The following is a 26,776-nucleotide window of genomic DNA, read 5'->3' as shown; positions in this document are numbered from 1 at the left end:
CGAACTGTATGACAGACGCTCGTGCGTTTCCTACGCCGTAGTGGAATGCCCCCCCCCCTACTCCCGGCGCGAATACGTCACTGAGATACTCAGATTTGATTGGTTATTTGTCCTGCCCATTATTGAAAAAGGGGGCGGGGAAAATAGTGGAGCTCGTGACGCTTTTCAGAAAAAAAAAACGAGAAGAAAAAGAAAAAGAAAAAAAAAAAAAAAAAAAAAAAAAAAGGAAAAACTTGTTACAAGATGGCGGCGGCGACCTGCCTGTACACTGGAAAACAATAGAAACCAGCGGAGTGAGAGTAGAGTTTCATTTGTTGCGCTTTTCTATTCGCCCCGGTTAGCCGACACGGGGTCGGGGGACGTTGTTCCGGGGTCGCGGGTAAACTTTGAGCCCTGCGCGGTCGCTGAAAAGTGATTTATTCCGGCATGCTTTGTTATTAAGGCTAGCTTGTTAGCTTTGCTACATCCGTAGCTTGGCTCGCGACTCTCTGGGCTGTATAGGTTTAATACGGATCAGCTGTTAGCCTGCTAGCTAGAGAAGGGGGCAAAAAAAGTTGTAAAAAGCGGATTAAATTGTGCTTTGGTGCTTTAATGGCGGAGACCGTTTTTTTTTCTTGGGGTTTAAACCGGATGGCTGGTTGTGTCAGAAATGTTGCTCGTCTTAAAGTTTGAGGCAGAGGAGAGAGGGAAAGGATTCAGCTGTGAGAGACAAAGTTAGAGGGGACAAGTCTTCATCCCAAACCTCTTTACCGGATCTTAGCAAGATCATTTAATCCACTCAGTTGATTTCTCATCTCGGTGAATGATCTCTCTATCCATCAGCTGTAAGTAAAACCGCATTATATTCACTTTTCACCCAAGAAAAAAGTTTTTGCAGGGGAAAAAAACCCCGTGCTCATCGCGTTAAACTCTGCTGAATTATCCTGGATGGAGTATTTGTTTCCTTACATATAAACTTTGATCTTTTATCATTGAGATGCTCTGGATGGTAGGGAAGTATGCATTATATACATGATGTGTTCATTTGTAGGGGCTGCAGCTCGGAGCTGGGTGTGAATCGGTGATCCGGTTTTTGTTTGTTTTTTAAAATCGTGTGCGTTTTTGTTCAGATTTTTGTGCTGTGATTTGTGTAGGCGAGTTGGTGTGAGTTGTACGGGTGAGAAAAACTCAAACACTGAACTATGCGGGCTTTCCAGCACTCGATGGGCAAAAATGAATGCAATTGAGTGTGTTTGGTGAAAAGGAGGAAGGTGAAGAGGACGAGGGTCCGGGTAGTTAAAGCAAAAAAAAAAAAAAAGTTAAAAAGTGCGCGGACTTTTTTTTCTTTTAAAGAGGGAAAGAGAGCGCGCGGCTTGGTGTAAAAAGTGCGAGTGTGGTGAGGTGAATCGCCATGGCGGATTATGTGGTGTCGCGGCACACCGCGGTGATGGAGCGGCTCCGGCGTCGCATCGAGCTCTTCCGGCGTCATCACAACAGCTGCGAGAGCCGCTACGACAACACGGCCATGGAGCGCCTCGAACTCGACCGGCAGCAGACGTACGCGCTGCACCAGCGCTGCCTCCAGACCAAAGCCAAGCGCTCCAACAAGCACCGGCAGCCGCAGACTGCGAGCGAGCAGGCGCCCCAGAGAAGCACCGCGAACGCGGAGAGCGCGGAAGGAGCTGGAGGAGGAGGAAGCGCGCCTGGAGATCAGAGTCGCAACAGCACCCTGATTGCGGTAAGGACATCTGATCACTTCCATCCTAACCGCACTACACTCTTAACTGATCCAACTCTCCAAAAGTTACTGTTATTCACCTGGCCAAAAGTATATCGACACACCTGACCATCCCACCTGGACGTGGTTCTTCAGCAGTCCACAAAGCTGAAAGCACTCTACACTATAGTTACCTCAATAGGTGAACAGCACAGATCATCTCAGCTCTAAAATCTGGTAGATATCCCCATGAGATGTTCAGCAAGCACATTCGGGTGTTATGTGATGCTCAGGCTACTTTTACATCCCCTCATTCAGGAGATGCTTTTATGCCTATTAAGCTGTTTCATCAAAGATAAAACGTTAACAGTACAGACACAAAGAAAGTTACCACAACAGGACCAAGTTTCTAATGGATAGATGAGGGTTAGGGCTTGACAGTAACAGAAAACCAAATCTTCGTCATCTGGGTCAAGGAGCTGTAAGAAATCGCGTCTATAACTTGTACACGAGAATCATACTGAACGCTTTTTTTTCCATGTTTAGTTGATGAAGTACAGAACCGTGCTAAGTTTTACCAGCTATAAAACTTTAACATACAGGAGACAGAAAGTTGCTACAAAAGTAGCGAGTTTCTAATGACTTGTACGTGTATTTTCTTTGAATCCATATTTCCGTGTCACTGGGTCAATTGGTAATCGTATCACAGTATTGATTTAGCAGCGCTTTATTCAGTGGCAGTGATTTAACTAGTTGGTGATTACTGGTGATTGATGTTCACCATCACGATGGTGTGAATACAGCGTTAAGCTTTCTACCTGTAGCTGGCTTTATAACATATCCTTCAATCATCCTGCTGGATATCGCTTCCTTCTAAAGTGTTTAATATCTCATGACTAACCATGTTACCAGACTAAATACTAAAAAGAATACTGGTCAACGGATCTGTCAAAATACTTATTTCTTAATCAGGGTGGTGGAATCTAAGAAGGCCAAACTTGACTAAATTTTTAAGTAGTTGGGAAATCCTTTAATAATATATTAAGTAGAAAAATAATGGGCATGTGCATCACTGTGCCATTGTGCAGTATTGCAGTCATGTAAGAATACATGTGGTATTTACAGATTTATTATAATTATGGCGTGCTCAGTACTCAAGGTCAGCACAGATACAGAGTATTCAGGGCAAATATGTCTTGTGCACTCATTCCTAACCATATAAAGGTGTTGCATAGGTTATGTTTGATTGTGTTGTAACTCGTATATTTTTTTTTTAGCTTATTTTAAGCTTTAAGTAACGTACTGCGGACAGAAACTCTTCTTCTTTTTGCTTTGCAAAGGCTTTTTTCTTTTTTCTTTTTGGCTGAAGCAGAAATAATTGAAAAGTTGTTAACACTAGCAAAACGATTACAAAGCCGAATGCCCTTACCGGACCCTCTCGCTTTCCTTTGTCATGGTAACCGTGACACATCCCCCCTCCTCTTCCTTCGAGCACATAACTTTGGATCAGGTTACATTTAACATCCATTAAAAAAGCAGTTTATATACAGTGTGTCTATACCTTGAGGTCCATAAATATTTGGACACAGTATTTGTTACAGTATTTGGAGCTGAAATTAAATTTTATATATATGTTGCACTTGAAGTTTTTAGGGTTTGCTGTTTCATTTGGGGGTTAAAATATATAATTGTAAATGAAATGGTAGTTTTTAGTACATGGAAACCATTTGGATTTAAAGTCTGCTGATGCTCACGTTTACTGTCATCATGTCCTATTTGATTTTGGTGTATTTTGCTGTTTATTAAGTGAAATACATGCGCAAGTGGATTTAGGTCAGGTGTCCGACATGTCCAGTACTGAATATAAAAATGTTTTGCTTTCGAAGTATGCTTTAGGTCGTTGTAGCTTGTGGTGGAATCTGTATAGCAACGAATGCTTCATTGTCAGTAAATACAGTGGTACCTTGACCTACGAGTTTAATTTGTTGCGTGGACTAGCTCGTATCTCAATTTGCTCGCACATCAAGGCGATAAGCAGAGGCGGAGGGAAACCTCGTTTTTTTTCTATCACTCCTGTACACTACGTATAACTTTTTTTCCTTTTTAGTCTTTGCTTATCTTAATTTTTGTCACAGTCTTCGCTTTCTGGCTTCGCTTCGGCATTTAGCAGCGCGTCTCGAGCTCGTACCTCAATTTTTTGCTCACGTAACAAAGCAAAAAAATCGACAGAGTGACCGCTCGTACCTCGGAAAACTCGTATATTAATGCACTCGTTGGGCAAGGTACCACTGTACACTGAAAGTGGATCTATTGCAGCCATACATGCTCGTCATAAGATGAGGTGGTATGCTTCAGATCATGAGCTGTTCCTGTCCTTCTCCATATACTTCTGCTCATAATTCTGGTCAACACTGAACTTCAGTTTTGGAACAGTATCCTATGGAAAGATAAGACTAAATTTCTTGTCAGATCAGCCTTTTCTGTTTTTGAGGCTTAAAAATAGCTTACATCTTATAATAAACACTGTTCTTAGTCTGTTGGTTTTTTTTCTTGACTGTTGACTTTGAAAGATTCATCGACCTCCTAGAGGACCTACTTGATCATCCTCATTTTACTGTCTTCTGGGTTGTTTGGTGTTTCTTAGCTCACCAGTGAGTTCCTATTTTTAAGAATGTTCTAATTAGGTTTGGGTTTGTTTATATTATTTAGCCCAGTGTTTCTTGCTCCTCTGGCAGCGGTGACTTGTTTGGACTTACTGTTTAAAGATAACACTTAATCTGCTTACTAATAAGTGAATCTGTGCTTGTAAACACAGTCAGTGTTTCAAAACAGTATCAGCCCCGTATGTCATAAGTACTTAGTGGTAACTGGTGCTCACATCTCATTTGTAAATGATACATTAAGTGTTGGTGATATTGGGAGGCCATTAAATTTGATCATGTGCCACTTGTGTAAGTGCTGAAATGCGCTTGTGAGCTGACGAGTGACTGCTCGTGTCTGACCGACCTGCATATGATTCATTCAGTAGTGGTGCCAAGATTTTATGAGTTAAAGTGATAAGTGTAGCACGAGAGATTATGTGCAGCTCTCCCCAGAATAGAACATGCATGTAGATTCTTCATCCGAAATGATTTTGCCTTTGTTTAGTCATCACCTGTACAAATACACTATTTGGACAAAAGTTTGTGGACACCTACCCATAATATTCTAGCATGCTGGTGTAATAATCTCCATTCTTCTGGGTAGATGTACGACTAGATTTTTGCAGTGTATTCGTGGAGTTTTGTGCTCATTTAGCCACAAGGGCATTAGTAAAGTGAGGTACTGATTTAGGGTGAGGAGGCCTGGGGGTGCAGTGTTTCAATTCATTTGAACGGATTGAGATCAAGAGTGCTATATTCAATCAAAAGCTTCACACCAACCCATGTAAACCATATCTTCATTCCAAAATCTTCTGATTTTGTACACATGGTCACTCTCATGCTGGAACAGGTTTGGTCTTCAAAGAAAGACACCTATACAATTGTGTTCCTTCATCTTTGTGTAATAATTTTGGGAAAAAAACACAAATAGCTGAAAAAGTCCAGTATCCCAATGCTTGTTTTTTTTGTATAGTGTACATTAAACACTGACTGATCAAACCATATTGGCTGATCAGAGTTCAAAGCTTTTTGAATAAATATTGTGTACTTTATTTATTAAAGCACAGAATGCCCTCCACGAGGCTGGTTTTCAAACTTTAGCTAATACACTGGCAACATGGTTTTAAGAGAGTAAGATGCAGAGCATCATTTGGTGCACAAGGACAGAGAGTTCATTAGAAACGAGCCGTTGCTTCGGGCAGAAGGCTTTAGATTTCATTGTGTCTCAGAAAGCACTTTTACCATGGCCATGTCTTGCTTAATAACAGTTACTGAAAATGAGATGAGTGCGGTTTCCTTCCGAATAAACACACTGGTGATGTGACTGAGCAAATGTAGACTGCAGTGAATGACTAGCCTACCGTGACTCCACAGCCCTGTTGATAGTGTCGTTCTGTTTTGGTTTTGTCACAGTTCTGCAACTGTATCTGTATACCTGGTTGCGCATGTACTAGAAATTTCTTGTTGTTTGTTTAATTTGATCTTATAGAACCGTGCATGCTGTTATCTTTTATAGATGGTTGATCTTAGATATCTATTGTGTTTCTCCATCGTGCAGTGTGCTGGCTGTTCCAGGCTGTTGTGTAAAATGATTTACTCGTCCCTACATGGTCTTATACCTTCACGATATCCAGTGATTGCTCTGCTAATATGTTACCAGACTTGCCAACCAGTAGTATTTTGCATATCAGCAGAGTGTGCTAGTATGAGCTTGTACAGGGGCTTTTTTTGTAATAAATGAAGCACTGTACCATCTGACATGAATCTGTAATGATTTGTGCCAGGTTTTGAATTTATTAATTTTAAATGACATCACCTGGATGTCCCATGCTTTTCCTTTACAGTATCACTAACAGCATTACATTTTTATATATTTTTTTTTTGCAAACAAGTGTTTAAGCACTATTTACCACTAAGGAAATATGAAATTGAGTATGGATATTGTGGCTGATATTGAGAAATGGAAGTTTCCTGTTATAGAGAAATTGGTGTATAGAATATAGGCTGCTCAGCACGATGGTCAGCTCACTACTTAATGCTAAAAGAAGTCTGGTTTTATTTATGAATTTGATTAAATGTTTTACCTAACTTTTTAAATTTTTTTTATTGGCCAGTTTATTCTCAGTTATTGCTCGCTGCTGGTGTAAAGATCTTGAACGTGTCTGCCCTGACCTCCTTGCATTCAACGTTCTTGATCTACTTATGACATCAAGTTTCAAGTTCAGATGCTGGCCATTACACGTGACCTGTACAGGCACATAATTGTTTATCAGCTCCGTATTCCAGCACACTGGGTGTGTGGTTAAACATGGAGCATTATTCAGATTTCTGCAAGAAATCAGGAGTCGTCAATGAGCTGCATGTTTTTCTTCTTCTTCTTCTTATTTTTATGCTGCAAAATGACGACAGGGTAACTCTCTCATCCAAGTCTGTACACATTCGTTCTGCCTTGACCTTTAGCTTGAGAATAATAAAACCTTTGTAATGCTATGTAGAATTTGGTAAACAGCATTTCTGTTAATGAAATGTGTAATGATTATGGTTGATTCACCGGGAATTTGACATCTTTGTATGCATTATATAGCTAGATTTTGTGGACCCCTGCCCATAAGATTGGCACATGCTCTTTGAACACCCCAATCCACATTAAGTCGCTGTTATTACACCCTCTACTCTTCTCGAAAGATGTTCCAATAGATTATAGAATGTGGAGGTTTGTGCTCAAGGTGCTCAGTAGGGTTGATGTCAGAGCTCTAAAGCAGGCCACTCAAGATCTTTCACTCCAAACCGTGGGGCTGACTTTGTTTACAAAGGCATTGTCATGCTGGAACAGGTTTGGGTCTCCTAGTTCAAGTGAAGGGAAAATGTAATGCTGCTGCATCCAGCTTGATTGGAAGATTGGGTCAGAGTGATACGGTGCCCCTGAAGCACAGAGGGTTAAGGGCCTTGCTCAAGGGCCCAAGAGTGGCAGTTTGGCGAGACCGGGGCTTGAACCCTCGACCTTCAGATCAGTAACCCAGCACCTTGTTGTTTTATGTAGCACCAGGGTTCAGGAGGAACGTTGTTTTATTTCACTGTGTAATGCGTCAGCTATATATGGTTGAAATGACAATAAAAGCTACTTGTCCATGTGATAATGCATTTGACTGATTAAGGAAATGGTATGTTTCTCTGTTACATTAATACTGGGCCTGGATGCACATGGAATAATTTTTATTTATTAAAAACCACGATAATGTAACTAATCCCCAGCATTCTCACAGATTTTTCACACACATGTAAACTCTCAGTTTAACACATTGAAAACTCGCTGTGTAGCCTCTTTGCCTCAGAACTAAGATTTCAACTCGCGCTGCCTTTAACAGATTGATGTGCCCAGGATGTGACAGCTGCAGTCTGCTTCGTGATGCACATCATGAGGCATCTTATTGGCCCATTTCCAACCAAGTGCCTGGGGAAAAAAGAGGAAAAAACCCCCCAACAAACTGCTTTACCTTGCAGCAGTATGATTACCTGAAACGTGATCCCAATAAAAATGTTCTTAAATCGTATTAAACTGAACCCAACTTGCATTTTAAAAACTGAAGCTGGAAGACTTGAAACCAAGCAGGAACCCAAATGGCTGCATAACAAGCTTAAAATCATTTAAAGTGGCACTGACCTTTCAGTGTGTGAGAGCGAGGCAAAGTAAAAGGAAAGGAAATCGTTACGCTTACAGACAGGTCGAACTGCAAAAAATGTCACTGCAGTAGTTTTGCTACATTCTTTTTAATAGTAGGCATTTCAGCATTTCATACAAGTGGAGCTGCATTATTAAATAATAATAAAAGAGCCAATCAGGTTTCAGTGTTCTAATGCTGGCCTTACACTATATGGATTAAAGTATTAGAAGACCTGATTTTTCCAGCTATATGCGGTTCTTTTGACAAATTGTTACCTCAAAGTTAAAGACGCACAATTGTATACAAGAATAAAATTTTCCCTTCACTTAAACTAGGAGACCCAATAAAGATATGGTTTATATGGAGTAGAAGATCTTGACTGCACCCCAGGTCTTCTCACCCTAAATCAGTAACTGACTTTACAAAAGCTCTTGTTATTGAATGAGCAAAAATCTGCACAATCACTCTGCAGGGACTAATTGTGGGGAACAAGATATTCAATAGCACACCAGAATAATATGGTCAGGTGTCCACAAACATTTGTCCAAACAGTGTATTTGGACAAGTGATGAAGGTGCAACTAAACAGAGGCAAGTTTTTTTTTTTTTTTACCGTTTTTATCGATTACTTCTCTAATAAAAATTCAAGTTCAAGGTCCAGTGTGTTAAACACCAATCAGCTTAACAAAATGTATAATAAATAAATGTTTATTTTATTTAAACACACTTTAGATGAGGGTGTATTATACAGAACTGTGCATTACGCAGATATTTGTTTTGCGTATGGACACTCAGTGTTGTCCTAATTTCTTTTTTTTTTTTTTTTTCCTAATTAGATAGTGTATTTATCTTTTAAGTTTCCTCAATGACATTTCTCACACACTTACTCGATCCTATTTGCTTATCTCAGTGAGTGGAGATTTACTCAAATTGTATATTTGTTCAGTAATGCTTGAAAAAAAATGTTTTTTTTTTTTTTATCAGGACATTATCAACAAATTCAACAACTTCAACAAATTATCAAGATGTCTATACCCGCACCCCACACCGAAGCAAAAGCCCGCCAGACCGATGCTTCATGGGGAGGCGGCTAGGTTTTGTTCTGATGAGCATTTGAATCTCACTTGTAGGATGCACCATATTTGTTTGGTTGCCCCCGTTGGATGGTTGGAGGTGGTGGAGCAGTTTATAATACTGTATATTTTAAATTCTACCACTTGTATTATATATACATTTAAAAGTGCTTTGATTCACATTATACATGATTAAAAAGGCTTTCATTTTATTGCGAAAGAAAGCCACCAATAGAAGGGCGGGCTTTGGCTAGGCAAAACTCGCAAGACTGCTACAAATGCGGTAGTGGCTGTAGGGAACCATAAATGAAACTGCATGAGTCTGGATTGTGCTGCTTGATGATGTAGGTAGAAGGTAGTAAATTTTTTTTAATTTTTTTTTCATTTCAGCTCTATTTTTAGAGGATCATATTCATGTAATCTGACATGGAGAACACGCATATTTGCACGCTGCTCTAGACTTTATCCATGATTTTCTCTTTTGTTTTGGGACTGAGATTAAGTTCTTGGACGTGAAACGATGGATAAACCAGCACTGATTACATAACTGCAAATTTCACTGCCTGTAGAGGTGATTACTACACACACAAAAACTCGTGCCAAGATTCTGTCTTAATTAAGCCGTCTGCATTACATGCAGTAGAAGTTTATTCCCCTCAGCTTTTCCACATTGCTATAGCGGAAACGTTTTCGCTCGGCTTTGGCTGCGAATACAAATAAGTGTGAAAGTTCGTTAGCAGACGCTTCCAACAGAACGGGGCGTGAAGCCCACTGTGTCACTTGCAGGGAAAGCATTCAACTCAGCATGATGGGTATTAAGGGGCTGAAATCCCATATGAAATTCATTAATCGCGACTGGTGCCAGCTGCTAATATCGACTCAGCAGAGTGACGTGAACAGGACGTTTAACACTGTCTCCAGATGGCGATCGAGAACATTATCGCTGTTGCGTTAGTTATCTTGAATTACATCACAACTTGTTAAAGGTCCTAAACACCCAGGTCATGTGTACGTCCTCTCCAATTTGTTAAATTAAGGAATTTGTATAGAGGCTCTTGTACGCTTGTAGTAAATCATCCTACTTTCAGTGTTGCACATCCAAAGGAAAGAGGCGGATTGGGGGACTTTTTGGATGACTCTGGCCTAAGTTCACACCTCCCCCCCAGATTACCCACACAGATGACTCACTTTTATTCTCATTGCTCCACGACAGCTGTGTATCTGTGTGTATTGATGCAAGTGTCCTTACTGGACCATTACTTTGCAACAGAAAAGTTGCTTCATATTGTTCAGGCTAAAGTACACTGCTCGATTTACGGTGCATCCTTAATGGCCTACAAATGATTTACAACATGCCTAAAGAAATTGGTCTACCTTGTGTGGCTGTTGCAGAACCGGTCTGATTTGAATGGATGGAGAGTAAATACAGCTACAGTGATGCTTATGCCACACTCGAAGCGAGAATGACTCAGTAGAACACCTCTCAACTGCAAAGCAGCTGACCTACATTTTCTTTTCCTCAGCTGCTGATACGCTATCGGCTTACAACACAAGTCAACAAAAAGGCTCTTTCCACCGCCCAAATATTGCTCTTCCTTCTAAAGACAATGTATCATTGTTGTTTTGGGAAACGCAAAAACCAGTTCCAAGACTTTCCATCTGAAATGATACGCTTGCCGTGTAAGAGCACCGTCAGCAGCTGAGCACTCATCGTCGGCTTGCTGCTTGGCGTAAAGTAATACTAAAGCTACAGCGCTGCCAAGCAGCTCCCAGTGGTCTCCGTGCCTGGTTTGGTGGCGCTCGGCTGAGGTGGGCAGCCCTCGCTCTGCTTCATTGTGGCCTCAAAGGCGGGCAGAGCTCGGCCAAGAATTCGGCACGCTCTCTCAGCCCCACTGCAGCCGCAGCGCCGCCTCTTTTGTTGTGGCCTGTACATCCATACACATGGTAATTAGCCTCATGTGGCTTGGTCCTGTGGTGGCCATGGTAGTGAAGAGGGCAAGTCATGAAGGCAGCAAGAGGGAGGAGCGGAGGGGGCTGGTGAAAAAGATTAAGAGCAGAGGTGACAAAAGTGGTTTAGTAAAAGAGACTTAAGGAATAGGTTTTGGGAACGTGAGAGGGTTTGCATGCGTAACTTGAGGGAGATGATGTCGTGCAAAAAAGGAAGACCAGTTTTTCTGGTTCAGAAAGCCCTGCAGTAACTCTCCTCTCTCAATGGTTGTGTGTGTGCGTGTGTGTGTGTTGGAGAAGGTGTTAAGAAAACTGCTTGGCAAGCCCCTAGCTCAGCTTTGCTTTTGTTCATATGAAACTGCTACTTCAGCTTACTGGGATTGAAGATTAAACATAAGGCTTGTTGAGGTTTAAATGTCTGTGCATTTTATGTACAGAGTAAAATTATTTTATATACATTCCTTTTGTTTTTCTTGATGAGGCCAATATATTTTCTACCAAATGTACAATTTGACTTGGACCGGTGTCTTCTGAGTAGCTGTCGATTGCATCTGCTGCTACAGACTTTTACTGTCTGTGTGTGTCTGTGTGTCTGTGTGTCTGTGTGTCTGTGTGTCTGTGTGTCTGTGTGTGTGTGTGTGTGTGTGTGTGTGTGTGTAAATTAGTTTTTTCTCCAAAAAATAACTTTTATTTCTTATGCCCACTAGCTTCAAGAGACGGTAAAGAGGAAACTGGAGAACGGCAGCCCACCTGGTAGCCGTGACCCGGTAAATGGATTCAGTGATGGTTACCCCCCAGCCAAAAAGTCAAGTCGAGAGGATGCTTTGGGTAGTCTGAACGGCTCATCAAATGGAGGCATGCCCCCACTTTCACCCTTGGACACTAAGCATGGTGTGACTGCTGACCTGGCACTGAATGGTGCTCCAGCAGTGGGTTCAGCAGATCAAAACGGCATCTCGCTCTCCACGGAATCTGACATCCGTCTGAAGGAGCTGAAGCAGGAGCCCATGGATGACATCTTGCCTACTAGTGGCGGAAACGGTAACATCATCCTGCCTGACCTCAACCTGAATGAACAGGAATGGACTGAGCTCATGGAGGAGTTTAATCGCTCTGTGCCTTATGAAGAAATCCAAGAGCTTTTTAACGATGGCTTCGAGGACCGCAAGGAATCCGAGGTGCCCTCTGGCCCTGTTGCACCTGCCAGCCTCCTCCCCGCAGATCTTGCTTGTACAGTTAAGGCAGAGTATTCCCCTGCACAGGCCTCGTCTGCCTTTGAACAGGACACGCGCACTGGGTCGCCGCACATACCGCCCACCTCATCTGGGCCTCCGATGCATGCCAGCTCACCAATAATGCCATCAGCCTCTGCCTCCTCTCCTGTGCTGTCAGGACATCAGCATCCTCAGCAGCAGCCTAGTCAGCCCAGGGCGATCCAAAATCACCTGTTGCCACCCAAAGACTTGTCGCCGGCACAACAGCTGCAGCAGCTAGCTGCTCGGGAGCAGCAAAGAGCACAGCTCATGCAAAACCAGCAGCACCATGTCCAGAAACAGCAGAAGCAGCAGCAGCAACAGCCGGCCCCCAAATTTCACCAGCAGTCTAGTCATCCCACCACTTGGCAGAGTGCCCCCCCTAATCAGAGTCCACTTGGAGGTGGCGGGTTTGGCCTGGAGAAGCCCACTAGCCCCTCGCTCTACCCCACAGACTTTCAGAATCCAAAGTCCCTACTCATGTCTGGCCAGCAGCCCACCAAGGGCTCTCCAAAATCCACTGCCCCAGGAGCATACATGCAGCCCGGTGGACACCCAATGTTGGGTCATGGGGGAGCTGCATCTGCAACCCTCGGCCATCAAGCTGCATCTGGTGGTCAGGCAGCCATGTTGGATTACAACAACACCAAACCGTTAAGCCACTTTGAGGCTGGAGCACCAAGAGGCCCTGCGAATACACAGAGCCAGAATAAAGCAGCAATGCTCAACATCATGCGCCAGCAGCAACAGCAGCAACAGCAGCAGCAGCAGCAGCAGCAACAACAGCAGCAGCGGCAGCAACACCACCAGCAGCAGCAGCAGATAAAGCCGAGGCCTGCTGCCATGCCGTTCAGACCACCAACACATCTGCCCCACTCGCAGGTAAGCATATTCCAAAGAATTACTATTTACTTAGTTACCTACTATTTATTTATACAATTTAAACAAATTGTAATGTTTAAATGATCTAGTTATAACTGGTTTTAGAATAATAGTCATATGGTGTAAATATGGTGTTATTTACTCCTTTACTTAGAAACTCATTAGGTTTGAAGAAAGCAGTGGATTTATTGAAGGTGTTAAGACAACCTTTTTGATTGACATTAATTACTCTCAAGCATGAGAAATAAGCAGGTTATCTCCTTCCAATGATGGGAAGATCTGATCATATTATTGGCTTGGTTCTTTGAATTTCGTTTATCAAATGAACGACTCTTTTATTGAGTCATTTAGTTCATTTGGTTCTTTCGATCAGAAATTAAATGTTACATTTTCAATCAGCAGATCCCCAACAAGACAACATGGTTTCAGTAATGAAAATGACAATGCAGCTAAGGACAAATTATTATAAATTGATTGAGTAGCCCACCCCTCATATTTTGGTCCGTGTCGTTAGTTCTTTTGTCACGTCATTCCCGTAATTATTGTAACAAACGTGTCATGAGTCTGACCAAAACAACCTGATCTACAGCATTATGTAGCATCTTGTAACAAATAATGTCCAGATTCGGACCCAAAAAACCTGATCAATTGCGTCTGGGATTCACGTGATGAAACAAACAGGCGGACGAGAGGACGTATGAGATGAACTACTCAATTCTGCTTCCTGTACATAACCTACACAGTTTTGGCAATGGTTTGCTCATGCGCGTCTAATCACATTAAAGACTCGTTCAAAATGTACAAATCGTTCGTAACCAGCCCATCACTATCTCCTATGTATTGTCCAGTAAAACAAATGGACGGTGTTCTCTTTATTTCTTCTTGCATTGTATTAAATTCAGATCATCGCTTTTACACTCGTGTGCAAGAAGTGAAGTGAAGTGTTCAAGTGAAACTGAACCTCAGCATTGGTTTCTATTACACTAATTCACTAGCTGCTTCGGATCTAAACATGAACACTGTATGGAATTGACTGAATCTGTACTGTGTGTGTGTGTGTGTGTGTGTGTGTGTGTGTGTGTGTGTGTGTGTGTGTGTGTGTGTGTGTGTGTGTGTGTGTGTGTGTGTGTGAGGCGGGGGGGGGGGGGTTGACTTCAAGTACAGGCGTGTTTAAATGTTGTTGTTGTACTTGTTTGGTTGTGTTCTGGAGGTGTAGTGTGGATGAAGGTTGTGCTGGGGTTGCCCAGTGTGTCTGGCAGCATGTTTCTTGAACCTTGGGGATGAACACAGTTTGTCTGGGTCAGGCAGCTGGTTGCTAAGGAGCAAAGTGCTGGCAGGCATTCTCTCTCTCTCTCTCTCTCTCTCTCTCTCTCTCTCTCTCTCTCTCTCTCTCTCTCTCTCTCTCTCCTCTCTCTCTCTCTCTCTCTCTCTCTCTCTCTCTCTCTCTCTCTCTCTCTCTCTCTCTCTCTCTCTCTCTCTCTCTCTCTCTCTCTCTCTCTCTCTCTCTCTCTCTCTCTCACACACACACACATTGGGATGGGGGCTGGTATGGGCAAGCGAACGAGGAGTTAGAAGAGAAGAGCAAGGGGGACTGAGTAGGAGAGAGATGGAGGGAGGGACACAGGGACGACAAAGCAGTCTTTCATGCAAAGTTCCTCCCCCCTCCTCTGGCTGTCGTCCTGCGAAGAGTATTTTGGGATTGGCCCCTGTCTCTCTTGCGGTTCTCCCTATTTAAATATAGCTGCTTAACCCACTTGTTTTTTTCCCCCCCTTTTCATGAGATGAACTTTTTGCTCTTTTTCACGTTCCTTTAAGCTGTCTTCTAGTGCCTCACACCACATTTTACTTCTCCCTCCGTCTCCTTATTCCTCTGTCTCTTTATCTCTTTGTTTTTCTCCAAGTCTCTGCCTTCCAACAGTAAACTGCACATTCTTGGCTGGAGAAAAGGAGGCGTCTTACTCTCACCACCCTATTTGGCTCTTGTCACCGTTTCATGCACACCATGACCTTGTGCACATGTTTGTGTGTTTTTTTTATTTTATTTGTGCGTGCGTGTGCGTGCGTGTGCGTGCGTGTGCGTGCGTGTGCGCGTGCGTGCGTGTGTGTGAGAGAGCGATAGACCATGAAAATGCTTGAATGGAAAATGTATGAATGGAAAGTGGCCAGGGATTGCATCCTTGGTTTATTTTTAAAGCAGCTTACAGGTGCTACACTGTCGTATTTGTCTGCGGTTTAGTCAAAATGCTGGTGTAGTTCTTGGCTGTCCAGTGCACCCACTCCAGAACTCATAAATTGTGCATTCAAATCAGTGTTGTTTCAAGTTTTAGTCAGTTTCCTAGTCAGTCGTATCACACGGTCCTTGATGGAGAAAGCAACAGCTTTCTCAGAGAACACATTGTTTTGACGTGTTTTGCTCAAAACTTGCACTTTTAAAGTAAAGTGACTTAATAGAAATGTTTTCCGTACTTTAGATTTGAGTAATACTGCTGATTTGCTCGTTTTGCTTATTGTCATCTTCCCTCTGCTCTTGACCAAAGTTTTGGTACCCCGCCCTCTAGTGGAAAGAATAAGTCCTGTGCGGTTGTTGTCGAATTCTTAATTTTTGAGTCTTATAGCACAATGCACATTGAATGAAGGAGGGGGCACAGACCCTTGTGTGAGCTCAGCATTTGGATATATGCCATGGATGCGCTATGCGTATAATATGTATTTATTTGTATTGAAAAAAAGCACCAAATGTTTATATAGCCCCTCTGTTTTTGTTGTTTTTCATTGTACATTTAGATGTATTTTTGAAACACTATAGCAATAATTAGTGATGCAGTTTTTATGAAAATTGTGAAACATTTACCTCTTCACTTTCTGCACTTTTTGTTGTATTGCTCTTAAAAGAAATTTAAACCAATACTTTTGCTCTCCTCAATTATTTATGGCACACATTAAAGCAATACAAATGCTACACCATGTAAGTGTGTTAGAGCAATATACAAAATTTCCACATTTACATTGCAAATTAAAGTATTTGGTGTAATAGAATTGTACATTTTGCGCTCTCTCTCTCTCTCTCTCTCTCTCTCTCTCTCTCTCTCTCTCTCTCTCTCTCTCTCTCTCTCTCTCTCTCTCTCTCTCTCTCTCTCTCTCTCTCTCTCTCTCTCTCTCTCTCTCTCACAGCAGGAGCCCGGTACTTTCCAGTCTGCCCCTCACGTTGCAGGTCCTGGCGGTCCCATGGTAACGCAGCCGGGTGCCAGTAACATGACAGCTAATCATAATAATGCAGCATATCTGAGCAGCCTGCAGAAGCAGCAGCAAATACAGATGCAGAAACAGTTCCTACAGAGACACCTAATGGCCGAGCAGGTCAGAAAACACATTTTTGCTCATGGTGCTAACGTTCACGAATGTATTCAGAATTATATGATTTTTGAAAAATTCTACTCAGTTATTGGGTTTGGGATGCTTAACATTAAACAAGGGGTGAATATTTTTTGAGTAATTGAAATATTACAATAATTATATAAGTATTTGAAAAATGACCAGTTGTTTCAGTGTTTTGTTTGTTCGTTTCCTTGTAGTGCGATTATGATAACCGACCACTTCTGTGTGTCCTTTAATCTTCTCGTAGGAGAAACAGCGGCAGCAGCAGGAGCAACAGCTGCAGAGACACCTAACCCGTCCACCACCTCAGTATCAGGACCAGCAGAACCCATCTACCCAGCAAAACCCATTCCAGCAGCAGACACAGGTCTCCCAGTTTCCAGGTACCCATCCAATGTGCCTAAAGCTCAATCACCACAAGCATGTGTTTTTTCTCTCTCTCTCTCTCTTTTTCTCCCTCCCTCTCTTTAAAGAGCCTGTGTGTTAAAAGCTGCTGCGTCACTCTTTCCATACAGGCACTGCTTTGTTCCCGGTTAAACATTCTGCCTACCTGATATGCAAAGTGTGCTTACTGACTGACTCATTTGAATCGCAAACAGAAAGGTCTAGCAGTCTGTTATTAAGTTTGACGTTTTGGCTCATGTATTTTTTTTTTTTTAAGGATAGACTTGGAGTAAATTGTAACTGGTGTTCAGTGGTGAACAGTAATGAAGTAAATGTAATTAGTTTTTTGTTCTCGAGTATCTTTGTCACAAATCTGTACTTTACTGAAGTATTTCCATTTGGGGAGACTTTTACTTTAACTTTGTAATTTTAAAGTCGAATATCTTACTTTTTATTCAACTTTAATCCACCAATCAGTGTAGAACGCACACTCTGTTTTGAACTTGTTTTGATTGGCGCTTGGTGGTATTTACTTACACTAACATACAGTTCAGCATCAGTTCAACAGCAAGCAGAAGATTTTGAGAGGAATGAATGATTGAAAAATCTCCTGACTCGAACTTGAACACCCGTGGCCATATTTGCACGATTTTGTATTTTTTTTTTAAGCAGGTTTTGAGCCCATGATATTAATGTAAGCGATCAAATCAATGTTTGACTTATTAATATCGTCCTATTAATAGTTTGGTGAGCTAAAAGTAAAATTGTCTTTTCGCATAAACAGTGTCGAATATACAAGAGTCTTTTGACGAAAATGATTATAGGAACATTTATTGCCATTATAAATCATTGTACTTTGGATACTTAAGTACTTTTGAAGGCAAATGCTTTTGTCCTTTTTCTTAAGTAAAATTTTTATGGTAGCAGGTTTACTGGAGTAATATTTTTCTTTAACTAAAGAACATGCTTTCTGCACTTCATCCAAAACTGCTACTGGCTGATTGTTATGCTGGTGTAAGTAATCAGAAGTTACTGAGCAGTAGGTTCTGCCTGGGACTGTGGCAATATTTACAATACTTAATAAAAATAAACTTCTATGTTCTACATTTTCAAACCCTTTTAATAAAGTGTCCTTTCATTAACAGTGGGAATGTTTTCTTTCCTCTTTCTGTTTTAGGTTCATCTCAGTCGATGGGCAGCGTAGGCTCCATTGGCGGCCCGGCTCCTGGCGTTCAACACATGTTTCCTCAAAATCAAAGCATGATGGGAATTGGTCAGGGTGGAGGTTCTGCCCCAGGTGCTCCTTCGGCAGCCAGTCAGGCAGATCTGAGCCTATCAGCTTGTGCTGGTGGACTCGAGCCCCAGCAGGTTCTTTATAGGACCATTAATATGCACCCGTCCAACACGAACCAGCAAAGAATAGCTGTTTCAGCGATACAGAACTACAGGCACAACGTTCTAGCACAGCAGCAGGCCCATCTTAAACAGCAGCAGCAGCAGATGGCTCGTATGCCCAATGCTATGGCTAACAACATGAACTCCATGCCCAGTTCAATCCCCAACACCATGACCAGCAATATCCAGGGTGCAATGCCTCCGCAGGCCCAGTCATGGCAGCAGCAGCATCCAGGACTTCAGCAAGGAATGGCTGGTCAGCCTAATAGCAACAACAGTGCCTTACCTGCCGGCTTTCCGAACTCTGGTTTCCACATGCAGCCGAGGATGACCAAGCTGTCTACCAATGCACCGTTCACCCAGGCTGGCTTGGGGAACGGTGCAGCTGGCAGGCCCATGGTGCCTATGAACCCAGGGCAAATGATGCCCAACATGGCTCAGCAGAGAGCCAATAGTGCCACCCTGGGACAGCAGCAGCCTCAGCAAGGACAGCCTGCACCTCCTCAGTCACAGCAGGTGCTGCCCGATCTGGGGCCGTTCGGGCAGCCACAGGGTCAGGTGCCTAATCGCACCGCAGGCATGCAGTGTAGCCAACCTTACCAGGTCAACCGGACACCCAGTCAACAGCTGCCTTTTGGCTACAACACCCAGTCAGCCGGCAGCTTACCCAGCTTTCCAGGGGAGAGCGAACTGGTGGACTCGTTCTTGAAGAACCAGTCCACGCAGGAATGGATGGACGACCTGGACGAGCTGTTGGCCAGTCATCAGTGATCGGCACTCATCCCCAAATGATTTGGACATTACTGTTTAGAACTGCTGTACTCGGTGTAGGTGTGTATGATAAAAGGAGTATTAGGCACGACCTGTGTGTATTAAGTATTCTGAGGGCTTTTATGAAGATTTGTGAAGCTACAAGAAAGAAAGAAAAAAATGAAATCTACTACTGATCCTGTGGCTCAGTACTAAAACCACTGAATCAAACCCAAATTTGATGGGTCAACACGCACACGAATACACACACTGCTTTTATTCGCCTTTTTGCTGTCAAGGCTACATCCATTTGCCAGAATTGGCACCTATATGCCTTAAAAGCATATAAAGAATCCGTGTATTTGAGATGTTCATGGTTTTGAGACCATAAACCTATACTGACGATCATATCCAGCTTCCTCACTTCTCTCCCAAAATTCCCACATGCCTTAGTCCTGAATCCGTGACCATGAATCTAACAACAATCTTTCTCTTGTTCAGGGTATTCATTTGGAAGTGGAGATTTGAAATTTCTGCAGAATTCAGTGAAAATCGAGCATGCTGAATTTGTCGTTTGTTCTGTTGGAAGTGAGCGGCCAATGAGTCAGCTTTATGCTAAAACACTAAAATGGATGATAACACCATTTCTGTTCCTTACACTAAATCAAATGTCTTTTTTTTTTTTTTTCCCCCTTCAATTATTCGTAACCAATCAAATAGGGTAAAGGGGTGTCATCCATTTTTTTTTTTTCTTACACAAATCAGAAACTTCCCAATGCTTCCCTTTGCTGTGTTTGTTTAATTGGGGTAGATCAAATGTTCCACCCTGAGAAATGTGTATGCGCGTGTGTGTGCATGGGTCTCGGTTGACCTATGGCTTATCTGTCGCATCGAGGAGCAAGTTTATTTCAGTATCTGACAGGGCCTTGTTTATTTATATATATTTTTTTGTATGTATGCATTTCTTAATGTTCTCAAGAAGATAGATCTTATTTTTATATGTACATGGTTGCGAATTTTTGTAAGTATTTTATACTTTTTATTATTGTTCTCTGCAAAAAAATGAGAGTATTATGTAAATATAGTTCTCTAGAAACAGCTGTGTGGTGTTTTTCATGTTGGGGTGATGATCTTTTGAGAGTGTTTATGGTAAGAAAAAAAGGTCTGCCAAGTGCAAGGCAACTGCTTGGCTGCAGATCATTTTGCTGCACTAATAATAATTATTATAACCTTCAGTGTAGGTCACTATAACTCAAGTCAGGCAAGAACATGGCTGCTTCATCAATTCCTGTGCCCTTCCTTAGACTTGGATTCACTATAAATCCATGTCTGTTCGTCAAATACCTTCAGAAGAATTGGTAAAGCAAGTATGTGTTGCTTATGTTGTCATGTCATAAATTCACCAACTAAATAAGAAAAACTTTATCTGACTTTAGGTGACCAATAAGTGTAACAATTTCTTTATTTTTTTTTATTAAACTTAACCTTTAACTAAAAACTTATCCTTACAGTGCCACAAACGTCAATGCCTGTGAGCTAAGTTTCAGGATCTGCTTTTCTCAGAGTAGGAAGAATTTTGAATTTAATGTCAAATTTGTTTAAATCAGCCAATCACAGGTGTCCCTGAGTTCATGTATGTGGAAGAGAGCAGCTATCAAGCAAAAATTAAAAAGCCAAAAGGATAAAATTTACTGGTTTTACATAGGAAGTACATATTAGCTCTAACATTTCCTGGGTGGTAGGTTTAGGTTTAGTTGTATGTTGTATAATAGGGGAGAGCTGACAAGTGGTGGGAATTGACATGAGAATATTTTCTTTGGGAAATAGGGCCAGGCTATTAGTGATTTTGAGTTAATGTTACGGTCCCATTGATTTGTAGTTCCCATAAAATATTGTCTAGAGAAAAGAGAAATGTGTTTATTATTAAAATCGTCCGGTAGTGGTATTTACCGATAGCTGGTTGGATTGTATATGCCGATAACCGAATAATCATCCGGTTACAAAAAAACATGAAATCATTCAAATGTGGAAAAAGGAAGAAACATTATGAATCTATTTATTATGATTACATAATGAAAAATACTAAATATAGTGCTCTCCGTGCAGCACACAGTCTCGCGTGTAAAAACAAACTGCACGTGGCATCAGTGATTAGCCATTAGAGGCCGCTCTAATAAAGACCGCGGATGCAAGCCAGAAAATCGATCTCAATTATTGTCGATAGTTCCAGCAATCAACTATCGGTGTCCGTTAATCGTCAAAACCGATGAAACGGTCGACCTCTAGTTTTTATGCATGGTCTTGCTACCACGGAATTTGATAATTACATAAATGGGCAGGTATGCAGATGTTCCTATGCAAGCCACATAAAGCACAATGGTCTTTTAATTTTATTGGAATGTTCTGGCTATGAAAGATTTGATTGCACACATTTAGTTGCTTTAACCAAAAGTAAATCGAGTAAATGCTTCTGCATTGTTCGTTTCTCAGTAGAGGAAGATGTGCAGATTTCTTCTGGGTTAATCATATGTAATTCTGCAGATTTGGTGGATCAATAATCAGATATGCTCCTAATTAGCGTTTAAATGAGTTGCAGTGTCGTTCAGAAAACGTTCCTTAAATACTACTTCAACCAGATGCTTGATTGAAGAATAGAATAGAAGAACATTCAAATTAATTCCTCTATAAGGCACACTTCCTGTTCAATACACTTTAGTGTGGTGTGGGTGTGGGTGTGTGTGTGTGTGCGCTTGACTTTCACCCACATGTGGACAAATTCGCATCAGTCTAGGAACCACAGTGTGGATGATTGTTGATCTGAGCTGCTGTGCATTTCTGCTGAACGATGCTTGACCAGGTGGTGTGGGTTGCTGCTGTTACAGTGCTTGGAGTTCTGGAGCAAGGTAAGAGAAAACTTCAACTGCACCTTGAATGCAGTCTATATGTATTTTTTGGGGTTACATACAGCATGAAAACAGCTGAGGTAAACAGGAATTATACTTCAATAGATCAATAAGTTCTTAACCTGTGACATCAATTGTATACTAAAATTGATATATTGATTAATGTAATACATTATGATCATTGTGGCCACAGGAACCTGTGTCGAACTGATATTAGTCCACGTTCACTAAACTGCACCTAGAAATGTGCAACTATAGTAGAAAAAAAGTTATATGAATAAAGAGATATGAAGAAAAGAACCATTTAGTACAGTTGAGCATGAGGTTTTAAACAGTTTAAAAAGCATCCACTGTGTTGCCTTGTAGGCGCTTTAACAACAGCTTTTCGGCATTGGATTTCGAGAAACATGAAGACATTTGAATGCACTTTGAATGGTGGTGATGCATACACAAAAACCTGCTGCTGTTAATAGCTAATGAATGAAGCCTTTATTACTCTCTGTGCCAGCGTACTTCTCCCTGCAGGTGATTAAAGCTCGACGGAAATACTCCATCTCTCCTCCGGCTACCTCGGGACACCCTGATTTTGAGAGGGTCTTCAGAGCACAGTGAGGGTTTACATACACACACATGTACACATTGTTCCTAGAGTTTTGAGGACTTGCCATGAACATACATTTCTGTTCTTTATCTCAGTAACCACAAGCAAAGCTTTGGCTCTTGTTTTCTCTCTGCCCCAAGCTACCAATAGTTACCAATATTTGGAGAACCAAAGCGTTTTTCCTTGTGGTGACCACCCAATGTCCACACAAGGCCAAACCTATGAGACATTTCTGTCCTTTCTGCCCTGTCTCCTATTTGGTTCCCAATGAGTCAAGAGTCAAGTCAAGAAAGTCATAAAAGCCTGCATACACAGGTTATAGTACAAATGCAGTAATACTGTAGAACATGAATAAACCTTTGTCACTTAGAATTCAGCAGCGCTGTGGTATTGCAAATGATTACAAAGTCTTTTAGCATCCCATGCAAAATGTCATCCCTCATTTGCTGTTTCAAACACGCTTTTCCTCATCTGCAAATTCTTTTCTTTCAAAATAATTTCTGTAACAGACAATTACATGGGCCAGAGTGACCACCAGTATTATTGTGGAGATTTATTATGATTTTTAAATTTATTTATTGTGTCTCCTAATGCTTGATTAGTTTTTGTTATGCACAGTGGACCCACGAGTGTTTTTCAAGAGATATATAGCCTATTAAAAGAGCAATATTAGTATCCTAATTACATTTATTGCGTTTTCATTGCTATTGACTTTATTGAATTTACATAAATACATTAAGTAAATTCAATAAAGTCAATAGCAATGAAAGCGCAATAAATGTATTAGGATCGGAGGTCGACCGATTTTACTGATACCAAGTACCATGTTGATACCACGATTCATGTTGAATCGTACGATTACTGATTGACACTCCATGTAAAATAGCACAGAATTTTTTTTTTTTTACTGTACAAAATCATGAATGTAAATATGTTACTAAATAAATATAATTCTATAATTAATCGATTATAAATAATTAATATAGTAGTTCACTCCGTGCTGCACCTCTGTCTCGTGTAAAAACAAACAGCAAGTGGCGTCAGTGATTCGCCCCCTAGAGGCCGCTATCGTAATGACAGTGGACCGAAAGCCGGAAAAACTATCGAAATAGATTTTTTTTTTTGCTGAAGTCAACGTTTATTATCAAATACAGATATGATATGATTAAAACATATGTACATTTAAAAATGTGTCTTTAGTATTGTTTAGGCCGTTAAAACTTTGGCGAAATTTGTGTGAAACATTTTGACACAATTTTTTTAAATAATTGTACATAAAAGCTGGCAATTTTTGGAGAACAAAACATTTTTCTATGATGGCTAAAATGGCCATCCAAATGTTGGCACAAGGCCAAATTCGAAATGCATGTATTTTTTGAGAACTGTTATTCTTTTCATGGCTTTACATTAATAAATGTGCTTAATAAGTTTGCTGAATTGTCTGAAATCCAAATAATTGTTGTTTTATTTGTAGAGCAAACTGTTCTGAATATTTTCCCTTATTCGTGATCACCCTTTGGTTGGCTGGACTTTTCTTTAGCCAAGGTAAGCAACCTAAAACCTGCTGAAAGTTACAGGGAAAGGCTATAATTATGCAAGGCACATTGCATTTGCATAGAAACAATAATTTGTATGTGATAGGTGAAATGCAAAATAGGTAACAGACTGCAATTTTTTTTTCCAATAACAGCATTACCTGAGTCATTTCCCTCTCTTTTACCAGTACTGCAATTTATTATTTGTTAAAGAGTGAAACATTCTTTAACATTATAATTTAATAATATAATTTTTCACTTCAGAGTCACACTATCGCACAAATAGCACACATAAACCATCATTCCCTCAACTGCCTATTGTTTTTTTTCCCTTTTGTGAAGCTGATATGATGAGAAAGCACCTTGTGGTTTCACTAAGAAACCCCAGAAGCTTAAACTTACAGCTGTAACTGTGCCAAAGTGCTGATACTGGAGACTCCTTTCTGGAGAAATTTTCCCCAAAAATATCTGCTTTTAAAAGAAAATATAAAATGATTCTTCTTCATCTAAATCCCACCTCCCTAAACTCATCTTGTCTCTAAACTGTCCTACCTGCACTTTCCCTTTAATAAACTCATTTCCAATCCTGTCCATCCTTGTCACTTCCATTGAAAATCGTAGCGTCTTCAACTCCAGGACCTGCAGCTCATAGCACCTTCAACTCTGCCTTCTTGCAATGATTGTAAATATTTTTTTTAACAATTTATCCAGTGTCTGCCTTACAGAGGAATAGATTGGTGATCGTCCCTTCAGTTTGTAAATAAGTTTAAAAAAAGTTTTACATCCTAAGCGACTCTTCACTCTTTTTATTTGTTGCCTGAAAGTTACTATTATGGTATAACCAGTATACGCTGATCAGGCATAACTTTATGGCCACTGAACGGTGAAGTAAATATCACTGATTATCTTTTCATCACGGCTCCTGTTAGTGGATGGGATATTTAAGGCAGCAAAAGAACATTTTGTACTCAAAGTTGATGTGTTAGAAGCAGGAAAAATGGGCGATTTGAGTTTGACAAGGGCCAAATTGTGATGTACAATACTGCAGCTCTTGTGTGCTCTTTCTGGTCTGCAGTGGTCAGTATCTATCAAAAAGTGGTCCAAGGAAGGAACAATGGTAAACGAGAAACAGGGTCATGGGCAGCCAAGGTTTACTGATGCACTTGGGAAGCGAAGGTTGGCCCGTGTGGTCTGATCCAACAGACGAGTTACTGTAGCTCAAACTGCTGAGGCAGTTAAGGATGTTAATGCTTGATGGGGCAGGACTGTTTCGGCAGCAAAAAGGGACCAACACAATATTAGGCAAGTGGTAATAATGTAATGCCTGAAAGGTGTCCATAATGTTATGCCTAGTCTCCGTATTTTATGTTTGATCAGTGTTTTTAGCAAAGGAAATATACAAAAAGTAAGGTGAATAATTGGACCTTGTGCACCACATGCACCCTTTCAGGTAAAACATGTAGATACAAAATCTCCACCATACTGGACCATTTATGATAACACCAGCTACAGAGTACAGTCTGGTACATTTATTTGTTTATTTATGTGTTTAATTAGTATTGAAGAAGTTAATTATTTTTTTTCATTTTGCATAGTGATATAATTAGAATTATTGAATTTTTTTTTTACTTTTAACCCTTGTAGCTTTGTCTGCTTTTCTTGGGGTCCTGTACATTTGTGGACGATATCAGTACTTCCATGGATATGCCGCATCTGCACAGGGAAGGTACATGATTATTGCTTTCTGTTGATATTTATGTATTGGTGTTGTGTTTATATGAAAATCTCTCTCTCTCTCTCTCTATCTCTCAGACTGGCCCCTCTGTACTTTGCAGCGAAGGTGCAGTGGGGGATAATCGCCCTATCGGTTCTTGGCGTGCTCTGCAATATGAGCCACCTGTATCTGGGTGTGGATTTGTTTGGCTCTCTGTTTGAGGTGCTCGGCCTGAATCACCTAGAGTGAAAGCAAGTGCCAGAAAATACATCCCACCATTGCACCCTAATCAAAGCCTGTTTTTAGCCAAGTTTAGCGTTAATAGGCTGAGTGCACTGATACGATGATTCTAAACTTTAAACATTTTCTGTTTTGTGTATTAGAATTTATTGTGAGAGAAATTTAATAAAGAGTTTAACATGCACTGGGGGCTTTGGATTTTTTTTTTCAACACATCAGACCCTTTTCTGATTTTGCATCATATTGTACATGCATACTACCAGTTTAAGTAATAAAACACAAAGGAGTGATGCTAAATGAAAATAAGTGTATTATTTGTGTGTATTAAGTGCATTATTATAGAAAATATTTCCACATCTTATACCAGTCCTACAGTTTATTATTTGTTAACCAGTGACACATTATATTCCTCCATTTCTGAGTCACACTATAGCATTAACTGTTGATCCCTCTCTGGCTTATTTTGTCCTCTTTCGTGAAAAGGAAGAAGCTTAAACTTAGTTGTATCGTTGCTGAAGTGCTGATATGATATGATAGAGAGAATCCTTCTGTGTCCCACTTGTTGTTGATTCTTCACAAAAAATTACAGTTTCATATCTTTATGTTTGAAGCCTGAAATGTGGCAGAAGGTCACAAAGGTTAAGGGGGCGAATACTTTCGCAAGGCACTGTAGATATATGTGTGTGTGTGTGTGTGTGTGTGTGTGTGTGTGTGTGTGTGTGTGT

The 26,776-nt window shown here is 41.0% G+C and overlaps 2 protein-coding genes across 3 annotated transcripts; both read left to right on the top strand.

The window, feature by feature from the left end:
• The first annotated feature begins 96 nt into the window (after nucleotides 1-96).
• maml1 (mastermind-like transcriptional coactivator 1) lies at nucleotides 97-20,156 on the top strand. 2 transcript variants are annotated; one of them, XM_083561478.1, is made up of 5 exons: nucleotides 97-1,717; nucleotides 11,727-13,154; nucleotides 16,329-16,511; nucleotides 16,777-16,912; nucleotides 18,091-20,156. In XM_083561478.1, the coding sequence occupies exons 1-5, from the start codon at nucleotides 1,391-1,393 to the stop codon at nucleotides 19,077-19,079; spliced, it is 3,063 nt and encodes a 1,020-aa protein (XP_083417604.1). In that variant the 5' UTR covers nucleotides 97-1,390; the 3' UTR covers nucleotides 19,080-20,156. The 2 variants fall into 2 exon arrangements, with proteins under 2 accessions (XP_083417604.1, XP_083417603.1); XM_083561477.1 differs by having other exon boundaries at nucleotides 99-1,717; nucleotides 16,326-16,511.
• Nucleotides 20,157-21,620: 1,464 nt separating this feature from the next.
• On the top strand, nucleotides 21,621-26,348 carry ltc4s (leukotriene C4 synthase). The gene is made up of 5 exons (XM_083561529.1): nucleotides 21,621-21,961; nucleotides 22,470-22,569; nucleotides 24,037-24,107; nucleotides 25,742-25,823; nucleotides 25,910-26,348. The coding sequence occupies exons 1-5, from the start codon at nucleotides 21,904-21,906 to the stop codon at nucleotides 26,058-26,060; spliced, it is 462 nt and encodes a 153-aa protein (XP_083417655.1). The 5' UTR covers nucleotides 21,621-21,903; the 3' UTR covers nucleotides 26,061-26,348.
• The last annotated feature ends 428 nt before the right edge of the window (nucleotides 26,349-26,776 follow it).

Source organism: Silurus aristotelis (assembly GCF_946808225.1).
Source record: "Silurus aristotelis genome assembly, chromosome: 14".
In the NCBI taxonomy this organism is placed as follows: domain Eukaryota; kingdom Metazoa; phylum Chordata; class Actinopteri; order Siluriformes; family Siluridae; genus Silurus; species Silurus aristotelis.
This window is presented reverse-complemented; position numbering and strand designations above follow the sequence as displayed.